Source organism: Anolis carolinensis, chromosome 1 (assembly GCF_035594765.1).
Source record: "Anolis carolinensis isolate JA03-04 chromosome 1, rAnoCar3.1.pri, whole genome shotgun sequence".
In the NCBI taxonomy this organism is placed as follows: domain Eukaryota; kingdom Metazoa; phylum Chordata; class Lepidosauria; order Squamata; family Dactyloidae; genus Anolis; species Anolis carolinensis.
The window spans coordinates 189,661,137-189,684,505 of NC_085841.1; the positions used below are offsets into that span (position 1 = coordinate 189,661,137).

Here is a 23,369-nt window from a genome sequence, read left to right on the forward strand (position 1 = left end):
TATTCCTCAAATTCCCATGCAGCAATCTCTCTTCTTGATGCAACTTATTTATTGCTTATATTCCATCTCCTGATCAGATTTTTGTATGTTTGAAATAGGTTGTCTACAGTCTAAAACAAAAAAGATAATATCTGTTGAAAGAAGGGAAAAAAAAGCTTTTGAGAGGGTTTTTTTGTTTGTTACTATTTCTTTTAAAAAGAGACGTGAGAGTGGGAGCATCACCTTTTGCACTGATATACAGCGGAATACTGTCTCTGCTATTTCAAGTGATCTGTATTCATTTTGACTATCAATAGCCCTAATCTGCATGAATTTATACAATTTTCTTTTGAAAAGATCGAAGTTGAGTTGTAACTACCTCTTGTGGCAATGTATTCCAAATTTGCATTGTGTGACTGAATCCTTCCTTTGATCTGTCCAGAATTTCTCACTTCATAGCACCCTTATAATTTAAATGTATTTTTTTAAAAATAAACATAAATTGTATTGTCATTCTGAAATTGAATTGACCCTTTGAGTTGCCTCTCTTCCACTTTTCTTGCTCAAAGTTCCTTTAGAAAATAAACAGCATTTGTTTAGTCTTTAACCATGCTGAAATAATAAGATGGCAGCTGTATTAAACTATTAGTAACATTCATATTATGGATTGTTGATCAAATTGATAGTAAATACCTACTTAAATGAGAGCTTTCCACAAGAATAGATAGAAATAGATAGAAATATGTCATCTACCTGTGAAGTACTTTTCTTCTGATTAAAGGCCTTATTTAAACATGATAAAACCACAGATTTAAACTCTAGCACTGGGACAGTGCAGTCACCCATTTACGTAGAATGGGAAATTCTTGCTGAATCTGAATAGATCTAACTCAGATAAGCTGCTCATGTAATACAGACACAGGAACAAATCCTGTACTACAAAATAATAATTTTCAACTAGACAGAAATGTTCACGGACTAAGTATATTTTGGTTTTACTTTGTTTTTAACATATTTTGAAGCAATAGCTCATAAAACGCTGTTGGCTTGCTTCCCAGAGTTCAGTGTGCATTGGGCAGAGTTAGGAAGAGAAGGAATGTTTAGTCTCCCCCCCCCCCTTTTAAACAGATTTTGGACAGATCCACAATCCAGTGTTCTTTATACAGTTTCATATTTACATGTATAAAAACTGTATTCGTTCCTAAGCAATATGTATAGATAGTGGGTTTTTGTTTGGTTTCAGTTAGTTTCTAAGTGAATAAAAAGTGTCAGATCCTCTTTAAAAATATTGATAATAAAAAAAATTAATGTCACGATGGTGCTAGTATTTTACTCTTCAAATATCATTCAGTCGTTGCTAATAGTTATTACTTTGCCAAATAGAATCAGATTTTGTGTGTGTCTTGAACTCAGTGTGAAAAAATTGAGTCAACATCAATTTAATGTATGGAATTCCAAATCGTTTCTGTCATTTACTAGACTGAAATGATCTATAAGCAAAGACAAATGACCTGTAAGCAATGACATGCTTAAATTATTTGTTACTGTATTGTAGAATTTCAAAGAATATCAGAAAATAATGAAAAATGAAGGTTCAGGAGTAGGGTGGGAAACCTGTGACCTTTCTGGTGTTTTAAACACCATTTCCCAGAAATTTCAGCCAGAATGACCAAAGGTGAAAACCTAGTGGAACTTAAGTCTAAAACATCGCAGATCAAGGGTTTTCCACCTCTGCTTTAAAACTTAAACATAAATAACTTTGTTTTATATATACAGTAGAGTCTCACGGGCCGGCAGAACGTTGGATAAGCAAATATGTTGGATAATAAGAAGAGATTAAGGAAAAGCCTATTAAACATCAAATTAGGTTATGATTTTACAAATTAAGCACCAAAACATCATGTTATACAACAAATTTGACAGAAAAGTAGTTCAATGCGCAGTAATGCTACGTAGTAATTAGTGTATTTACGAATTTAGCACCAAAATATCACAATATATTGAAAATATTGACTACAAAAACATTGACTACTAAAAGGCAGACTGTGTTAGATAATCCAGAATGTTGGATAACTGAATGTCTACTGTACCTGTAATACACAATGGGTACTTTCACGTACACCACTACAATATAATGTAACTTTGCAACATTGGTCTCATACACTCCAGTATTTTCTGTTTTAGCATGGCCATGAGATTAGGGTTGGAGGTGTTTACTCCCATATTAGATTAATTGCAGCTTGTGGTTAGACAGATCTTTCATTTTTAGATGATAAATGTCTGTTAAATATTCATTTAGTATCTGAATAATATCCACTGATAATATTTAATTAATTAGAAAAGGAAAAAGAAAGGCACTGATAATCCCAGAGCTCTGCAAACCCACAAAAAGATATTTTCATAATTTCATATTAAATGATTGCATGTAGGTTTTGTACTTGGTGTTTTGTGTCTTATTGTGGTACTTTTGATTTATTGCCATTGGGTTTCAATTTTAACAGTTCTTGTGGACTTCACTAGCAGAAGAACATATAAACAATCTCACAGAAAATTGAGAAGCCTTAAATTTATAATAGTGATCTCCAGAGTGGAGAACCTCAGTTTTTAAACAAACTTTGCTGTAGTATTGTACTATTAAAGTCTTGGTAATAAGTTAGACAAGAATTTGCTAGAGCACAAACTTTGTAGTTATAGTAAAGCAACCTTTATTGTGACCTCACTTGGTAATCATCACATTGTATTATCATAATCATACAGCTTCCCTTCTCCAAGGGATCAAGGTGAGAGAATGAAAACACAATAGACTGAGATGGCAGAACAAAGTACCTTTACTGAGAGGTTTTCAAATCAAAATAGTGAACGTGTCTTTATTGTAAAGAATGGCCCTTTCTCTAAATTTGCTTTCTCTTGTCACTTTGCTATATCCATTGTTATCGGCAAGTAATGGATGTTCTGTATTATAAATTAAGTGTGGGGGAATGATGTTAGTTCTAGGGATATGAAAACATCTATTTCATTTTATTTGCATTTCTTGGAATCTTACCAGAATTCCTATCTCATCTAAATTTTACATTGGCTTGAGAGTATCCTTCTGTCCTCCTCCTGCGTAGAAAGACGTATATTGTAGTTTTACTTTTTCAATGTGGAAATTGTTATGCATTTACGCATTGACTAAAACTTGTTGTGTATATTTTTAAAATGCACACTTTTAGCCATTTTAATTTACTTGCTTATAATTAGGATGAGGTTTCCTCCTGGTGGTGGGAATAGTACACATGTTTTGAAGACTATGGATTGGATATTTGTTTTAGAAAAGAGGAAAAAGCTAATATGAATTTCCTTTCCTCCTATTTACTTCCACAAAGGAAAGTAAAAAAAAAAGGGAAAAAAGAAGTTGGTAGCTTCAGATCACAAAGTAGGACGAAGGAAACTATGTTTCTTTGTAAAATATTGCGGCAGGTAACCCCAAAAGTGTCTGTTAGAGCATGAGTTTCAGTGGAACCCAAGTAGTAATTAAACCCCCAAATACTACATTGCTATTAGAGCTAAGATTTCTTTGGCTGCTTCAAATTGGGATACATGCTTACGGCTCAAATTTCACTATAACTAGTGTTATGAAGCCCCGGTGGCGAAGTGTGTTAAAGCACTGAGCTGCTGAACTTGCAGACCGAAAGGTCGCAGGTTCAAATCCCGGGAGCGGAGTGAGCTCCCGCTATTAGATCCAGCTTCTGCCAACCTAGCAGTTCGAAAACATGCCAATGTGAGTAGATCAATAGGTACCGCTCCGGTGGGAAGGTAACGGCGCTCCATGTAGTCATGCTGGCCACATGACCTTGGAGGTGTCTACGGACAACGCTGGCTCTTCGGCTTAGAAATGGAGATGAGCACCAACCCCCAGAGTCAGACATGACTGGACTTAACGTCAGGGGAAAGATTTACCTTTACCTTTTGTGTTATGTCTGAAAAAAGAGTGTTAATAGTTTTGCAGCTAGAATGTAGTTTTTCTGGCCTTGAAATATTTAAAAATGTATTTAAATTATTTAAAACAATAAAGACAAGATTTCTTTCTCCCACCCTGGACCTTTCACAATTATATAAACCCCTTTGCTTAGTTTTCCAATATACCTCACAACCTCTGAAGATGCCTGCCATAGATGTGGGCGAAACGTTAGGAGAGAATGCTTCTGGAACATGTCCATGCAGCCCAGAAAATTCACAACAACACAGTGATTCCGGCCATGAAAGCCTTCGACAACACTTTAAAATAATAATTTTGTGTTTTTACAAAATTTAGTCTACATGTCCTTAAGCATTCTGTATGTGTATGTGCATTCAGGCCACCTGTTCACTCATGACAAGTGAATTTAATAAGATTGTCTCAGGCAAGGTATACAATGTGCTCCTGATGTCTTCTTTGGCTCCAGGACTAGGAACTATGGATGCTCAGGTCCAATTATGTACAATGATACTGTCAAATGGTGCCCCTTATATACAATGTTAAAGTCGAGATTTGATTTTCTTTCTTTCCTCTGTCTTTCTTTCTTTCTTTCTTTCTTTCTTTCTTTCTTTCTTTCTTTCTTTCTTTCTTTCTTCATATTTTCATGTCATGAATGTTTAAGTCCATGGATAAAGAATCTACACATACAGAGGGTCAATGGTATTCAGAAGTGGTTTTTCCTCTGAAATGTGGAGATGGTTTCTAAAAAGTACCAAATTAAAAAAAAGAAAAACATGTTAAAGGTGGCAGCATATTATTGGCTAGCAGTAGAATATGATGTACAGATCAAATCTATCAAAATGTGTCAAATCACTTTGTTACTGGCCTTGGAAAATTGCATTTTATCGCAAACAATTGCATTTCTTCAGCATGTTTATTTGTTTCTGCAAAAATTGTTTAGTTGAATTTGCTACCTATTTGAAGCAATCTCTACAAATATAGCTTGTACCACCTGGTATACATTAATGATCTCCCATATATGTACTATTCAAGGCTGACCCTGCTTAGGGGATTTGATTGGTAGAATATGAGGTTGCTGAAGGTTAGACAGAAGATAATAATTTAATTAGTTTTCAACTTTTGTTTAGCTTTAATAATACAGGCAGTCCCTGAGTTACAAACATCCAACTTACAAATGACTCATAGCACAAACCGGGTGCTACAACAGGAAGTGAGAGAAATCTACATTCCTGAAAGAGTTATCATAGGGAAAAGGTGTTTCCACTGAAAATTTCTCACCAATCCTTGTTTCCACAATAAGCCAAATTTTTCAAAAATCTAATTATCACAGGGACAGAAAGTGAGGTGAAATCTTCTGAACAGGGACACAGACTGCTAAACAAACACCACAGGATGTTCACCATTCCTTATGCCATCCAAAACTAAAAAACTTTTTTTGGCTGCAGTTACACTTAATTACCTGTTCCGACTTTCAAAGAAATTCAACTTAAGAACAAACCTACAGAACCTATCTTGTTTGGAACTTTGGGACTGCCTGTATGAGTTTTTGTCTGTATCTTACATAAACAACATTTTGCCTAGCATTAGTGTTTTTTTAATGAGTCACATTTTGTCCTCATTTGTCCTAAGTATTGTAGCTTTAGTTTAGTTATTTTTGTTTCTTGTGAGATCAGGTGGGTGTGGTGGCAATTAAAAAGGCAAATATGGTTCCATGTAAGCAAATGTAAAATGATGCAAATCAAGTTTTTAAAAATACCCCAGTTTTTCATACATGCTGTTGTTGACTGTCTAATAAAGATCATGGTGTTGTGGTGGAAATGGTCAGTAAAAGTGTTGATCTAGTATATGGCTTCTGTATAGAACACACATTCTATTTTGGGCATAACAAGATAATTGGGGGGGGGGGGGGGGCGGGCTGCCAATTCTTGCTCTTACACAAATCTGTAGCAAGGCCACAGTTGGAATGCTGTTTATTGCATCACAGTACAAATACTAAATTGCTAGAAAATATGCAGAAAAAAATGCAGCCAAAATCAATGAACAATGAACTGGAACAGATTCCCTTTCTCAGCATCAAAAGCACTATGTTAACCAGCATTAAAATGCCAATTATGGTTTTCAGCCAGTTATCAACAGAAAATAGATTTCTAGATTTCCTTTGTTTCACACAAACTGCTTCTCTATGATGTTTTACTTGGGGAGCATGGGATGCTCTTGGGATGCTTTCAAATTAGCATAGGAGCATCCTCCAAAAAGCATGCACTCATTGGGGGTATTGGCCCAAGGGAATCTTTTCTGTGGTTGTGTTTTATCACACTCTGCAAACAAGTGGGAAGAATTAAAACTAGAGGTTAATCAGCCAATTACTCTTTTTCCTAGGTGTGATCTACATTGTCATAAAATCTAGATTATCTTTTAAAATTCATTTTTATTTGGAATAAAAAGAGATAAAATAGAAAAGCTATTTTTACAATAAAAGTGGGGGAACATATAGATTCAAGGATAGTAGGAAAAAAGGAGGGAAAAGAGAAAAAAAAAGAAAATAACAGAAAAAAGAAATAAAAATTGTTGACTTCTAATCTCTTCTATTTGCGATTTGTACTTGATGCATCTCAATTTTTATTTTTTCCTTATTCCTCTTACTAATATGTCATCACTCAAATAAGCATTTTTCTATTGTCCTGCTTAATATATTCTTTAAAATCCATATTATCAAAGCACATAATTCACTTTATCTGCTTTGAACTGGAATATATGAGTCTACACTGCCATATAATCCACTTCAGTGTGAATAATCTAGATTTCATATTGCAGTGTAGATCCAACCTTAGACACACATATACATGCATTTTGTTGCAGTGGATACTAGCATGATAAGGAATTAGATGATAGAAGATGTGTAAGGAGCCTATTTTTAATTTAGCAAACCCATTATAATGTTCAACATGCCATTAAAATCCAGGAAGACAAGGGCAATTATTTTGCAGGTTCCCCCTTGAGGAAAGGTAACCAAAATGTAGAAATGTGTTGAAATATAAATATAACTGTTTTATAGAGCACAACTTTGAGGGTAATGTTTTGAGACATAAATTTTGGACATCTGTGAATTAATTTTGAGCTTTTTTGAATATATATGAAGAATGTTAAATTCTAGGAGCAGTAGAATAATAGTATGATAATGATACATGTAATTTTGAAAGACAGTACACAAATTATTCCGAGACCCACTTTTATGTTTTGTGACATTTATGTTACCATGTTTCATGTTTAGCCAAATATTTTTTCTATATATCTGCTCTCTCTGCTCTAGCTCTTTCTCTGTTAACTTTCTCTGTTTCTCTGATAAGAGTGGTCTTGCCCACTATCTACTCTCATTTTTAATTCTCTCCTTTTTTGCCCCCTTGTTCTAAATTGGTCTTATTTGCCACCTATATTTCTCACTGAACATGGTAGAAACAATTTGCAAGGTTCCTGCACTTTAAGATATAGATGGGCTGCTTGCTATGAACTAGAAAAAAAGTTTGCTGGCTTACATAGGAGCACTCAAATCCAGCAAGATGAGAAAGAATTCAAATGTATTGGTGCTGTCCTCCTGTCCTGCTTTTTGTGGGCTTCAGTGGGCCAAAGCTGTTCCAGATAAATACATGGAAGTAAAATAAATTGAATAATCTGAATTCTCCAAGAGCCAACTAATAGTGATCTCTCCTCAAGAGTGGCTGGCTTCAGGTTTAAGTGAAGTAGATGATCCTGAACTGGCAGGCTCATATCTCGAGACTTACTTTGTTGCAGCAGCAATGGGCCAGAAGCTGTTCTTTCACCCTCCCTACATTTCTTTCTCCCTCCTTTTTTTCTTTTCTCCTTCCCTCCCTACCTCCCTCCTTTTTCCTACCTCCCTCTGATCAGGAAGGCAGCCGAAGTGCCCACGTCTCTAGAAGTGACAGTCCTGCCTCCTCAAGTATTCGCCATGCTTGTGCCATTCCCATAGAAATGGCATGAGCCTGGTGCTGGGTTTCCCTTATATGGTTCAGCCCTTTTCCTGCCTACCTGACCAGGAAGACAGGAAAGAAAGGGCTAACCTGTGAAGGCGAAATTCAGCCCCTTCCGCAGGCTACACAGAAGCACTTTGGGAGTCACACGTTGTGCAGGTCTGTCTTGAAGTAATGTTATATACCCTGTTTCCCCTAAAATAAGACTCCCCAGAAAATAAGACCTAGTAGTGGTTTTGCTGAATTGCTAAATATAAGGACTCCCCTGAAAGTAAGACCTAGCAAAGATTTTGTTTGGAAGCATGCCCAACAAACAAAACACCAGAGCTTGTAGGATTGGCAAATATATGTACCATAGAATTGTTGTACATGGAAATAATTATAGTAACAAGAAATTCTTGATAGGATTTACAGTTTGTCTGGTTATGCTGGTTTGAGATGACATCTGCTGTACAGTATATAATAAATGTTCATTTTTGGTTCAACAATAAATGTGAATTCTTCTTCATGGAAAAATAAGACATCCCCTGAAAATAAGACCTAGCACATCTTTGGGAGCAACAATTAATAAAAGACACTGTCTTATTTTTGGGGAAACACGGTAGGATCATGGTAAAAGCTAAAAGTGTGTATTTGTTGCTGTTGTCAGATGGCTAGAATTTGCATCACAGCTGTGAGGTGTTGTGAATATCAAGTGCTGACAGCTACACTAAATTTTTTTGGGGGGGATGTTGAGGTGGGGTGAGAAGTGGATTCAAGTTGAATGTAAAGAAGAAATATCAGTGGTTACCATAATTAGTTGTATTTTCTAATCTGTAGTCCGTATATGTAAAAGAATTAGTGATATGTTTAACTAGAGTCTTCTGAGAGTGAAATTTACAGGCTTGGAAAGCACTTTACACAATTAAATACAATAAATATAATGGACAATATATTTGATTTATAGTAATTTGGTCTTAGCAAGTTGGTGGTAGGGTAAACCAATATTGATTGTAATATGTTTGATTTATGTTAAATGACTCACAATGATATAACTGCCTTTGAAAGCCCATTTCATAATCTGTTTATTAATCCTTAATGACTCCTGTAGAAGTGCTTTGGATAGAGGATAGAAAAACAAGTCCTCTTCCACAACATGCAGCTATTCTGTGGCAATAAACCTGAGCTCCAGGTTCTTGAAAGATCATATACTCCTAGTTGTGATTGTTTGACTAATCACATCTCCCCTGGAGAGACATCTTAGAGTTTCCTACCATTTTGAGGTGTAATTCAAATTATGGCATTCTCTTTTGTAACACCTTGTTTTTAAAAACTTCCTGCCTCATCACTTTTTCACATACTTTACCACATGACATTTAAATAACAGTTGGAGGTTTGATTTTTTTAAGTAGTTTTTTTTAAAAAAGGCATTTACCTTTATTGCTATTTGTTGATTGAAACAGCTTTATTATGGTTTCATTCCTTGTACGTTAACATATTTGTTCAAAAATGTTAGCTGTGGAAGTCCTTGAATGCGAGGCAGGATAGAAATATTTTAATTAAGTTACAATTAATTGTGGCCAGTATGTTAGATGGATATTAGGGGGGAAAACCATCTTGGAAAAAGTTAGACAGACTTATTGGATGTTCTGAATCCCAGTAAGGTAAAAATGGGATGAGGGAGAATGAGCTAACCCCACCTCCTCACACTTTCCTGTCAGTCTCTCTGTTTCTGAAAAAGAGAGGTTTCTTTATCAATGCAGGATCTCGGTGCAGTTTGGAAAGCTGGAAAATAAGTGTTCTCAATTGTGTGGAATGACTTTACAGAGGAAAGAGACACTTGACTTTAGAAGATAAGTCCACTTGTAGAGAGAGATGGCAATGCATGTGGAGGGAATGGGTCTAGTGTTTTAGGCTCTTCTACACAAGCCCTCAGTGGTGCAGTGGGCTAAACTGTTGAGCTGCTGAACTTGCTGACCGAAAGGTTGGTGGTTCAAATCCAGGGAGTGAAGTGAACTCCCAATATTAGCCCCAGCTTCTGCCCACCTAGCACTTTGAAAACATGCAAATGTGAGTGGATCAATAGGTACCGCTTCTGCGGGAAGGTAACGGCACTCCATGCAATCATGACCTTGGAGGTGTCTACAGATAATGCTGGCTCTTCGGCTTAGAAATAAAGATGAACACCAACCCCCAGAATCGGACATGACTGAGTTTAATGTCAGGGGAAAACTTTTACCTTTACCTTTTACCCAGGCCCAGAACTCAAGTCTAAATGATGCCTCAGGTAAACTTGGATTAAGTCAAAGTAAACTGGATTTTCCCACTTTACTTTGGATTAATAAAACACTTCAGCAGATCCAGACTTTACTGAAACGTCCGGGTCTGTTGAGATGCTGGACCTGTGAGGATTTACTTCCAGGGGTCAATCCCCATTGCCATCCCAGTTCTTTGGGCTCCTGGAGCCCAAAGGAGTTAGAGGGAACCAGCCCCTCCTCCCTAGCCCCCCATTCCTCTCTCCAAACTTCAGGAAGTGGGAGTGAGGAAAGCCCAGGAGTTGTGGGAGGTGGTAGGGACTTAGGGCCCTTCCACACAGCCATATAACCCTGAATATCAAGGCAGAAAATACCACAATATCTTCTTTGAACTGGGTTATCTGAGTCCACACTGTATATTCCAGTTCATAGCAGGTAATGTGAGATATTTTTCAGCTGTGTGGAAGGGCCCTCAAACCCAGGAGGAAGCAGGTTTATTTTAACTTGCTTCCTCCTGGGTTTTAGGTAAGTGTAGAAGGGCCCTCAATTTCCTCATAGGTTTACTCTCCATGGATTCTGAATAGTCAAATAGGATCTTGTTCTCTTTGCTAAGTGGAATATTCACATTCAAAGGCAATATATCTATGGGTACTTTGAAGCTAAGCCAGGTCCGCCTTAGTTTGTAGCTGGATGGAAAACCATCAATGAATACCAGGTGCTACAGGCTATATTTCAGAGAAAGAAAATGGCTAAGCTATCTCTTAAGTATTCCTTGCCTAAGAAAATTCAATGAAATTCATGGGAGCACCACACATAGGCAGGCAACTTGAAGATACTTACATACACAAATGTATAGTAGTTACTATTGGAGTGTGGGAAAGAGCATTCAGCCCCTCTTGGACTTCCCAATTACATTTAATTGTCTTTTGCCAGAAACTGTATGTTTTAGCTATATCTTAGTCTGAGCCAGAAATTATTATTTTGTTTTCTAATTGTGCATGCAACAATCTCTCTCTCTCCAGGCTTGATGATCCCTGTCTTTTGTGTGGTGGAGCAACTGGACACTTCTCTTGAATATGATAATCGAGAAGAACACGCAGAGTTTGTTCTGGTTCGCAAAGATGTGCTTTTTAGTCAGCTGGTGGAAACTGCACTCCTGGCTCTTGGATATTCTCACAGCTCTGCGGCACAGGCACAAGGTACTTCATTAAAACTTATGATAGTGTGTTTGCTACCACGCAAGTTCTTCCATGATCTCTGTTCTCATTCTGAAGGTAATACAAAAGCCAATAGTATATTTAAAAACAATTAATCCTTGTTCAAGGTATCTTGCTGCAACATTAAATCTGCACATTTAGTTTTGTTTTGAGTAAATCTATTTCCATTCAGATTTCATATTGTGAAAAACTATCCATTTGCAGCTTGGGTTACAATATCAGCCTCAGAGGGGAAGGACATAGAATGTGTTTGCACGTGCATTTGACCAAAGCATATGGGAAAAGCTAAAAAAATAGTATTTTAACACTATGATACACTATCAGGTGTTTATGATAAATATAATACTATGTAGCAGTATTCATTTCTTTTACCAGAAGAATGCTACATTTATATCCACTGTAATTGTATCCCTACTTGTTGTGGCAAATTATTCAAAATTAAGTGAAATTACCTTGAAGAGGGTTAAGACCGTAAGAATGCCAACTTTGAGTAGCTGCTCCAAAAGGAAAAAGGATCAATGTTAAAACTCTAACTTTTTAACTAGCAGTCCAGAACTGAATACATGAATTGTGATGTCTAATGAATGTTTTGAAACATGGGTGTTATACAGACTGGGCAGCTTTTTGTTTTAAATATATATGCCTAATTGGAGAGTAATCAGTATTTTTTTTTTGTAAAGCTGAACATTCTCTTGCAAGTTAGTTGCCTCTTCAATAAAGGCTGTTATCCAGTTAAAGAAATTGTAGCTGATTGTCATTTTAGTTTGAACCAGTTCACTTAATTGTGGATTGAATTGGCATGAGAAAAACAGCAAGATGCATCCTTTCTTTGGTTTTTGATGGAGCCTCCATGTGTAGGAGGACACATCCTTAGGAAACACTGAGATTGTGGAGGAAGATAGCAAATTTTGCTTTCAAGCTGAAGTTTCCTAATTATTTTTAAAATAACATCTTTCTATATATATAAAAGGGTAATGAAATTTCGGCCTAGGACAAAACAACAAAACTACACATCCCAGAAACACTAAACTTGGCAGCACAACCCCTCATCCATGCCTCTACATTCATACAACAAAAAGAAAAGAAATATAAAGTCCTAATTAGAGGGAGAGGAATAATTGTTTTTATCCAATTGCTGCCAGTTAGAAGGCTAAGCTCCACCCACTTGGTCTGCTGTCAGTTAGAAGGCTAAGCTCCACCCACTTGGTCTCCTAGCAACCCACTCAGCCCAGGGCCACTTCAATCAGGCCTCTTCCACACTGCCTATAAAATACAGATTATCTGATTTCAACTGGATTATATGGCAGTGTAGACTCAAGATGAGCACCAACCCCCAGAGCAGACACGACTGGACTTAATGTCAGGGGAAAACCTTTACCCTTTACCTTAACTACCACAAATTCCTCAATACGTTATTTCCCATACCACCATACTTTGCCACAGCAACACGTGGCCGGGCACAGCTAGTCTATATATATAAAAGAGTGATGGCATCAGGGCAGCGGACAAAGCAACAAAACTACAGGCCCCCCAACCTCGAAATTTGACAACACAACCCATCACACATGCCTCAGGGTTGATACAACAAAAAGAAAAGAAAAATAAAGTCCTAATTAGAGGGAGAGCAATAATTGTTTTTATCCAATTGCTGCCAGTTTAGAGGGCTAATCTCTGCCCACTTCGTTGCCTAGCAACCAAGGGACAGCCAGGTTTCAGTTAGGGGACAGGAAAATTTAGGCCTCACTGAGGCTTCTTCCACAGATTATCTAATTTGCACTGGATTATACGGCAGTGTAGACTCAAGGCCCTTCCACACAGCTATATAACCCATTTATAATCTTATATTATCTGCTTTGCACTGGATTATCTTGACTCCACACTGACATATAATCCACTTCAGTGTGCATTTTATACAGCTGTGAAGAAGGAGCCTCATATAATCCAATTCTAAGCAGATAATATAAGATTATCAATATACAGTAGACTCTCACTTATCCAACATAAACAGGCCAGCAGGATAAGTAAATATATTGGATAATAAGGGATTCAGGAAAAGCTGATTAAACATCAAATTAGGTAATCATTATACAAATTAAGCACCAAAACATCATATTATACAACAAATTTGACAGAAAAGGTAGTTCCACGCGCAGTAATGCTATGTAGTAATTACAGTAGAGTCTCGCTTATCCAACATTCTGGATTATCCAACGCATTTTTGTAGTCAATGTTTTCAATATATCGTGATATTTTTGTGCTAAATTAATAAATACAGTAATTACTACATAGCATTACTGCGTATTGGACTACTTTTTCTGCCAAATTTGTTGTCTAACATGATGTTTTGGTGTTTCATTTGTAAAATCATAACCTAATTTGATATTTAATAGGCTTTTCCTTAACGTCTCCTTATTATCCAACATATTTGCTTATCCAACATTTTGCCAGCCCACTTATGTTGGATAAGTAAGACTTTACTGTACTGTATTTACAAATTTACCAGTAAAATATCACAATGAATTTAAAACACTGACTACAAAAACATTGATTATGAAAAGGCAGACTGCGTTGGATAATCCAGAACATTGTATAAGCGAATGTTGGATAAGTGAGATTCTACTTTGATATGAAATAATTTCTAGGATAGAATAATGCAGAACAATATAATCTCTAAACCAGGACAGTAATAAAGGAATAAAGAAAGTAAATAAAGCAAGGAAATTGGAAAATCCACAAAGGAAACAATCAGGGCCAGCTAACACCTCCCAAGAAAGGATTCTTCCAGAAAGGAAGCTGAGAAGGCAGTGAAGCACTATGTGTTACCAAAGTCATTATTATTACTATCATTACTATCATTACTACTACTACTATTATTATAATAATTATTATTATTATTATTGTGTTGCGGTCAACCGTGAAAATGAATACAATCTGGCTCCAAGTATTCAAAAACACTAAAATCAGAATATATAAAAATTAATGTGGTATAATAAAACAGAACAATACAATCTCTAAAATCAGAACACTAAATAAAGAACAACACTCTGAAAATAGGGGAATTCCACACAGAAAACAATCAGGGCCAGCTAACACCTCCCAACAAAGTATTCCCATCATCAAAGTCTGGCCAATCCTCTGTTTTCTCAGGGCCACAGACAGTAGAAGCACATAAAATATCGCAAACAACACCACTCTGAAAACAAGGCAATTCCAGACAGGAAAGAATCAGGGCCAGCTAACACCTCCCAACCAAAAAATCACTCAGGGAGGAAACAGCTAGGCTTTAAATCTGCAAGGCCATTACATCCTAATCATTTTTCCTAACTGCAGCATTCATACTTGCTTCCAACAGACAAAAAAACCCCAAAAAACAATCAGAAATATTGTATATTCACAACCTTTAGGAAATAATATCCCCTGATGGCACAGCATGTTAAAGCGCTGAGCTGCTGAACTTCTGGACCGAAAGGCCGCAGGTTTGAATTGGGGGAGCGGAGAGAGCCCCCACTGTTAGCCCCAGCTTCTGCCAACCCAGAAGTTCAAAAACATGTAAATGTGAGTGCATCAATAGGTACTGCTCCGGTGGGAAGGTAACGCCGCTCCATGCAGTCATCCCACATGACCTTGGAGGAGTCTACAGACAATGCCGGCTCTTCGGCTTAGAAATGGAGATGAGCACCAACCCTCAGAATCAGACATGACTGGACTTAACGTCAGGGGAAAACGTTTACCTTAACTACCACCAATTCCTCAATACTTTATTTCCCATACCACCATTCTTCGCCACAGCAACGCGTGGCCGGGCACAGCTAGTATATATATATAAATGTTATGTGCCGTTTTACTATGGAGTAAATAACAAAACCACTGAACCAAATCACACCCAATTTGGCCACAAAAGACAGAGTCATCCAGTCTATGTCTTTCAAACAAAAAACCTAGAAAAATAAAGCCCAAATTAGAAGATGAGAAAGAGTTGTTTTCCCCCTTTAGAAAAGGCTCAGTAAGGTAGGCCCCGCCCCCTTTAGGCCCCGCCTGCTTCATATCTTAGCAGTTCCCTCAGCCAAAATGGCACCCAGGGCACTTCGGCCTCATCCACACTGCCTATAAAATACACATTATCTGATTTGAACTGGATTATATGGCAGTGTAGACTCAAGTCCCTCCCACACAGCTATATAACCCAGAATGCCAAAGCACATAATCCACAGTATCTGCTTTGAACTGGATTATCTTGAGTCCACACTGCCATATAACCTAGCTCATTGTGGATTTTATACAGCTGTGTAGAAGGGGCCTCATATAATCCACTTCTAAACAGATAATAGAAGATTATAAATATAATATATAATAATTACTGTGGTATAATAATACAGAACAATATAATTTCTAAAATCAGGACAGTAAATAAAGAACAACACTCTGAAAACAGTGAAATTCCAGACAGGAAAAAGCCAGAGCCAGCTAACACCTCCCAAGAAAGGAGGTATCCAGGCTTTGAAGCTGCAAGGCAATTAAATGCTAATCAAGGTGACTAATTGCAGCATTCATACTTGCCTCCCCAAAACTATTGCTATTCAGCCTGGCCAATCAAGGATTCCACAAGGTAGAAAGCAGCCAGACGTGCAAGCAGCAAGACTATTCAGTGCAATTCAAGCTGGCCAAACAATGATTCCCCTACAAAGCAAGTAGCCAGGCTTCAAAGCAGCTCTCTGATTGAGAGTGCTACTTCAGCTTGCCAAACAAGGATCCCCCTAGCTATAACACAGCCAGGCATTGAAGCTGCAAGGCTATTCAGTGCAATTCAACCAGACCAACAAAGGATTAACCTTGGTAGAAGGTGGTCAGGCTTAGAAGCAGCAATACCACTCTGTACTATTGAAGCTGACTAACCAAAGATTCCCCTAGGTAGCAAGCAGCCAAGCTTTGAAATAGTGAAGCTATTCATTGCAATTCTAGCAGCCCAAAACACCATTGCCCTAGAACGCAAGTGGCCAGCCTTCCAAGCAGCAAGCCAATTCCTTTGTATTCCAGCTCCCCCCGCCAAAGAAAACAGACAGGCTTTGAGGCTGCAAGTCTATTCACTGCTATTCCACTTGGCCAACAAATGATTCTCATAAGCCACAGCAATGTGTGGCTAGGCACAGCTAGTATTTTATAAGTCTGCTACCTGACAATCAAGTCACCTTTTATGTCATGCACACTTAAAAATCAGTTAATCTCAATAATTAATCAGTAACACTAACTCCCTCACAATGGGATAAATGCTTCAAATGATACATTCTTGCATGTTAGTAAATACTTTGGATGGAACTGAATTATTTTTACTAGATTAAGGAAAATTTTCTTGTCTTAATTGTCTTTGATCAATGAATTGAGATGGTTTGCATAGTTAAATTAATTTAAGGTTGTACTTCTAAGCTAAGTAAGTAACCGCGCTCCATCCAGTCATGCCAGCCACATGACCTTGGAGGTGTCTACGGACAACGCCGGCTCTTCGGCTTAGAAATGGAGATGAGCACCAACCCCCAGAGTCAGACATGACTGGACTTAACGTCAGGGGAAACCTTTACCTTTACTATTTCTAAGCATATTTGCTTTGAAATAAGTGTTTAAATTGTATTGCAGATCAACTGAGTTTTTGAGTCTGTGCTTTTCTACCGTAGATGAGCAATTATTATTTTTTACATATAATACATTTGGCTGTAATAAAAATCAAACGAACTTGGAAAATAGACTACTAATAAGGCAGATTTTAAGGGATTTTAATCAGAGGATCTCCTTTGTCCAGTTTGAGAGGAGTTTTAAGCTTGTGATTAGAAATAAAATACACATAACAATAGAACCCAGCAAAACTGCACTAACTTACCAAACATAAAAACTTCAAAAAGTGTTTTAAATAACTTCTTCATGCCATTTTAAGAACATTTCTTGCTGATGTAAAGGTTACTGTTTGGCACTGTTTCTGTCATGGTGAACCAGCTTCCTCTTTGACAGCACTATCCATCTTGGTTAACACAGTTGCTCAACATGTTGTGAGCTAACATGTGGAACATTCTGAATTAAGCAACCAAGGCATTATTCTTGGCATCTACAAAGGGAAGGATATCCTAAGAAGAGGTGTTTTCATGGAAGTATGCACATCAATTTACTGATCAGCATTAGCTGAGTATTTCACTTGTGGAAATGTGTGGAGGCTGCATTAAGGAAAAAGAGATTGTTTCAAATTGGTCATTGTCTTTTTATCTTTAGGATACAGTAGCTGCATAAGTAATTTAAATGGCTTTTTTTGAGATGTTTGGATATTTTGTATCTGGCTTGACCCAGAATCTGTTTGGTATTAACCCCAAAGCTTTTAACCACTCTTGAGTGACTTTAAAAATATGCAGAACTATGAACAGATATCCCACATTTTATGGTGAGGTCTACCATATGTATTTACAGGCAGATCCTAAGTTATGAACAAGATAGGTTCTGTAAGTTTGTTATTCATTTGAATTTATAAGTTGGAACAAATACATGTTTAAGTATAACTCCAAGTATAACTCCAACCTCTCTCTCTCGCTCTCTCTCTCTCTCTCTCTCTCTCTCTCGATCTATCTATATATATATACATACGCTATAGAAAAAAATGTTTGTGGGTGTTAAGTGTGATTAATTAAATCTGTATTTATGATTCTAAATGGCGCACAGTCAGGAGTTAACTATCGGGTGGTACTCTCCTCTTTCTTGCTCCCTGCAGAGGGAGCCATGCCTTGTCGCTCCCTGCCATGGGACAAGGCATGCTTGCCTCAGAACTGGCAGTGGCCCTCCTGCTTTTCCTCTTCCTGGCCTCGGGATAAACAAAAGGAGGCCCCGCCGGAGGAGGATGAGGAGGCAGATGAGAAGGGGCAAAGGTAGGATCCGAAACCTGCCAAGCACGTTTCTACTGCTCAAAGCCTTAGTGGAGTGGGACAGTAGCCTCCTACAGGTGGCCTTGCAGGCCTGTGAGCAGCAGTGAGGTGCTTGGCGGTCCAGAGAAGGAAGAATGAAATTATAAATGAATGTCTCCAATCCAAGGGACAGGAAGTCACCAAATTGGGAGGGTGGGAGGAGGAGAGAGTACAACCAAATACAAATACTGTATAGATGTTAGGAAGTATTGTTTTGGTTCATGCACATATACATGTATATAGATTTGTTTCACAGTTTTTTATGAATATGTAAATTGAAAACAAAAACATATTAATCCTAAACATATTTTAGTGCAACTTAAAATACATTAAAAAAAATGGACGTGTTGTTAAACTGATGCTAATAGGAAAACCTGCTTGTGCCCTAAAGTATATAGGGGAGTAATAGATCTGAAAACACCATGCATAAGTAAGCAAGTTTAAACTTGTAAAATATAAATGAGAAATACTTATTTGTTAAAAATAAGATATACAAATTATAAAATAGTTGCCATAATACATGATGTAAGTTTACATATTAAAAATTTCAATTTGGCCAAAGATTTAGGAAACACAACTCTTTCTAATTTTAAGAGATAAAAAGTAAAAATAGCAGTATGCATATAATATATGGAAGTGTGCCTGCAAATAAGTAGCTGATGCACTTATTGTATTCAGACTCCAAGAATCTTACCAGAATCTGGCTCAGGAATTTGTCTATCTTGCGTTACTATAAAAAAGACAGTATAAAACATAATTTTCAATATCTTCCACTTGGTCCAGTCTGTGGACACAAAAATGTTGTCCCATAGGGATCTTTTAAAATTGCCTTTAAAATATTCAGACAGCATACTCTGGAAGTGTAAACTTGAAAATGCCTTCTGTAAGGGGACATTGTTAAGTTAATATCGAACATACAACTCTTCAAAGGTCAGAAAAGCTGCTCTGATGTAGTCCTGAAAAAGAACCCAATTTCTGGTCTTGTGCAAGGAATAAGATGAAAGAAAAACAAGACAGAAAGACAGAAAGAAATCTATGTATGCAGAAATTATGAGAGTGTTCTGTTTTTTCTGAACAAGTTGGATTTTGTGAACTTTCAAGAGTGGCAATGTACATGTGGGGGGAAAAGAGAGGGCAATGATTTGACATTGACATATAAATTTTTCACTGTCAAATCACTGTCATCTATTGTTCAGAAAGAATATAACATTATCATAACGAACAATGTGAAAACTCTAATTAAAACCTAATATGGAAATAACATAAACCTCAGAAATAAATATTATTGTCTAAAATAGAGAAGGGCAAATGTTACTGATTTAGAAAGCCTATCATTCTTCACTGTTGGCTGTGCTGTCTATGGTTCATGTGTGCTGACATTCAGAAGCATCTGGACCACATGCATTCCTCTCATGATCTAATGGCCCTTCACCACTTGTGTAAAATGAACACATATGCCATACTGATGCATCTGGCTGTAATGCAAGCCAAGTGGAGAGAAATATAAACAACATAAATGGACATTGAAAAAGCACTCTCACAAAACCTCTTCCACAGAAATGCCGCTTGTTAGGATATGGGTGCTGGTGCCCATATTCCATGTTTATAGACACTTTCCATAATACTGAATTTTCAGCTCATTTGGATGGGTTACTAAAATAAAAATTCTATTGTCCCAAAACTGTTAAAAAAGGAAAAGCTGAAAGACAGTAATGGGTGTGAGTTTTGCTTATTAAAAAGTACATTGTCTGTCACTTAAGAGAAACTATTCATCTCCCACAAATAGCAAAACATTAATTGAGGAGACAAAATGTGTTTATTTAAACAATCCATTCAAAATGTGCAATTAATTATCCACCTTTTAATTGATTAACACTGCAGTGTTGGAACTGAGAAATATTTGGTGTAGAATTTGTATGTTCCCAACAATCTGTTCAGTATTTGCTTGGAGGAAGACAAAATGAAAAAAGTTGTTTTCCCTATTCATGAAGGGAAGGCACAAGAGGGTGAAAATGATAAATATTGGGAATGGACAATAACATGAAATTGTGAAAAGGCTGTGAAAAGCAATCACAGCTGCTGCAGATATGTATGACTCTGTGTTATGCACCTATGTATTTATTCATTATTAGTAAAGAGATTTTTTGACTTGCTGCTTTAAGGATATACCTTTCTGCACCCCCTTCACCCAGCTGGTGTCTTAAGCGTGTCGACATTTTCATTTGTGTTGTAAACTTATATCATGTTGTATACAAAGTTGTTGCTTCCTGAGGAATTACATATAGTTCAAGAGGTGAGAAAGGTGCGACTCATACCCAAACTTTTTATTTTTGCCTTATGGATCATGTCAACTGTACCTGGAGGCTGTATATCTTCCTCTTGGCCCAGGGATTAGTTTGTCAAACCAGTGACTTTTGGTAGATAGCAAGACCTTCTGGGTGTTAAACAGGCCAAAAAGCTTTAAAACATGATGAAATTCCCCTGTGGCCAGAGAGGAAATAGCAGCATTTTTCTCTCCTTTAAAACTTCTTTTTACAATTTAAAAGAGAAAAAAAAGAAGTGAGGTTAGGAGATGTGTAGTTCTATTCAGGGTGAGGGATCCCTTAAGATAGAGTATTTTCTCACCCTTGTTGTATGCTTTTAAATAAGGTAATATTACACTGCCCAACAAAAAGTTTTTTAATGCCTTGGTTTTTAGGTCTGTTCCTGGGATTATTTGGGGCACCGATTTAGAAAATTGCATTATGGACAGCATCAGCTCTAGTTTCTTAGTTATGGATATCATGATTTTTTTTTTATGGGAGGGTAGATGAAGTATATGACACATGTTATATCTCAAAAACTAGAGCTGATAGGGGAAAACAGATGCCATTTTTTGAATTAGCTGGTGAAATATCCCAGAAACAGGGATAACATTTGAGGCACTAAAATGTGTGTTGACCAATGTTATGAACCACATTTACTTGAATCTAATTCACACCTTTTCGGGCTACATTAACTTGCCAAAATTAGGGTGCACATTAGATTCATGTAATTTGGTAATCTTAGGACTAAGCCAAATCCAAAGGGGAAGCTGCTTCTTTGAAGGATGTCACCTCTAATTTAGTAACCTTGGCTCGATGTTATACAATTCTGGGATTTGTAGTTTGGTGAGGCATCAGCTTTCTTTTACAGAGAAGGCTGAAGATCTTATAAAACTACATGATTGCATAACATCGAGCCAGGGCAGTTAGAGTGGATTAATTCACTAGCATAAATGCATGCCAAGGTTTCCCTTTCCATTGCTGGAAGCTTTGGTGTTGAACTGGATTATCTGAGTCCACACTACCATATTATCCAGTTCAATGTGGATTTTATACAGCTGTGTAGAGAAGGTCTTAGAGCCAGATGAAACAGAGTATTAGTTTTGGGACCAAAGCCTGAGGGGGGAATCCCTGTGCCTAGTAGTAATAGCAGCTGGCTTGGATCCACACCACGTGTCATATGTGCAGGAGCTACGGTGTTTTAGAATACAAGTTTTGAGACAATATATGTAACTTCTACTACTACTGTGTGCATTTTGCCACCTATGTCTGTGGCTTTGTTTTTCTTTTCTGACAGTATGTTGCCATTTTACCTGATTAACTGAGTTTGATTTGTATTCTGGGCCCATTTATGTAAATTATCCTTACACCTATGTTAATAGAATCAAATGGAATAGAATAGCTTTATTGTTGTACTATTGCACAATGAAATTAAATGCCTTCCAAACACCACAAAACAACACACCCATTCCTCCACACCCTAACCACCACCGTACAGCTCCTAATGCCACATCAGTGCGAAGCCGTAGAGTTCAGCATAGCCACAGCTCTAGGATAAAAGCTAGCTCTCAGTCTGTCCTTGTCTTTGTAGCACCTCAATTAACAGTGGATATCTGTCATTTCATCTGTTTCCTCAGCTGATCCTTTAGTAGTTCCAACCTACCTATAATTCCCTCATAAGGACCCAATTCCTGGCTTCAGGTTTCATCTTGAAACCTCAGAAAATAAGGAACTTCGATCTCTGAACTAATAGTGAAATCTCATGCAATTATTGCAAATGCCATAGAAGTGCAAATAAATGAAGTTGAAATGAGTACACCCACCACAATATTGCTTAAAATCTAGAATGGATAGAGAGCAGAGATTTGTGTATTTTTATTTTTACAAAAGCATAATACTGTGTGAGAAAAGAACATGCACTAAAATACATGTTGTTGTCCAAAGGAAAATTGGTATCAGTAGCTTGTCAGATTCAGGATACTCTAATCAAATGTGATTTTTTTTCTCAGTCAGTAGCCTTTCTTCAATAAATTCAATGAACAGCCTACATGCTTTGTTGTTTATTTGTTCAGTTGCTTCGACTCTTTGTGACCTCATGGACCAGCAGGGAGCGCCCCTAGGTTTTTTCAGAATGTAAGCAAACCTAGGGCCGTGACCCCCCCCCCCCCCCGAAATTACGCCCCCACACCCTCAACTTACCGGCGGCGGTGACCATTGGGTCGCTCGCCGTGGAACAAGGAATTACTTGGTATTCTCGCGATATTTCGCGATATTTCTGTGAGATCTCATGAAATCTTGTGAGAATACCAGGTAATTCCTTGTTCTGCGGCGAGCGACCCAATGGTCGCCACCGCCGCGGCCGCCCGCCGCCATGGCCGCCTCGAGTGCACCCAGCAAGGGCTGTGCCTGAAGCAGCGGCTTCATGGGCCTCAATGAAGAACCGGGCCTGTGGACCAGCCCACACCAGAGCTCCCTGTCGGCCGTGGCCACCCCCAGCTCCTTCAAGGTCAAACCAGTCCCTTCAAGGATACCATCCATCCATCTTGCCCTTGGTCGGATCCCTCTTCCTTTTTCCTTCCATTTCCCCCAGCATCATTGTCTTCTCCAAGTTTTCCTGTCTTCTCATGATGTGGCCAAAGTACTTCATCTTTGCCTTCAATATCCTTCCCTCCAGTGAACAGCCGGGCATTATTTCCTGGAGGATGGACTGGTTTGATCTTCTTGTGGTCCAAGGCACTCTCAGAATTTTCCTCCAACACC

At 37.7% G+C, this 23,369-nt stretch overlaps 1 protein-coding gene across 3 annotated transcripts in view; it reads left to right on the plus strand.

Moving 5' to 3' along the window:
* satb2 (SATB homeobox 2) overlaps window positions 1-23,369 on the plus strand; it is a 188,419-nt gene that overhangs the window by 41,198 nt on the left and 123,852 nt on the right. For all 3 annotated transcript variants that reach the window (XM_062962674.1, XM_003226080.4, XM_062962679.1), the window contains exon 3: window positions 11,180-11,356. In XM_062962674.1, coding sequence (XP_062818744.1) covers window positions 11,180-11,356 — 177 coding nt within the window. The remainder of the gene's footprint in view (window positions 1-11,179; window positions 11,357-23,369) is intronic.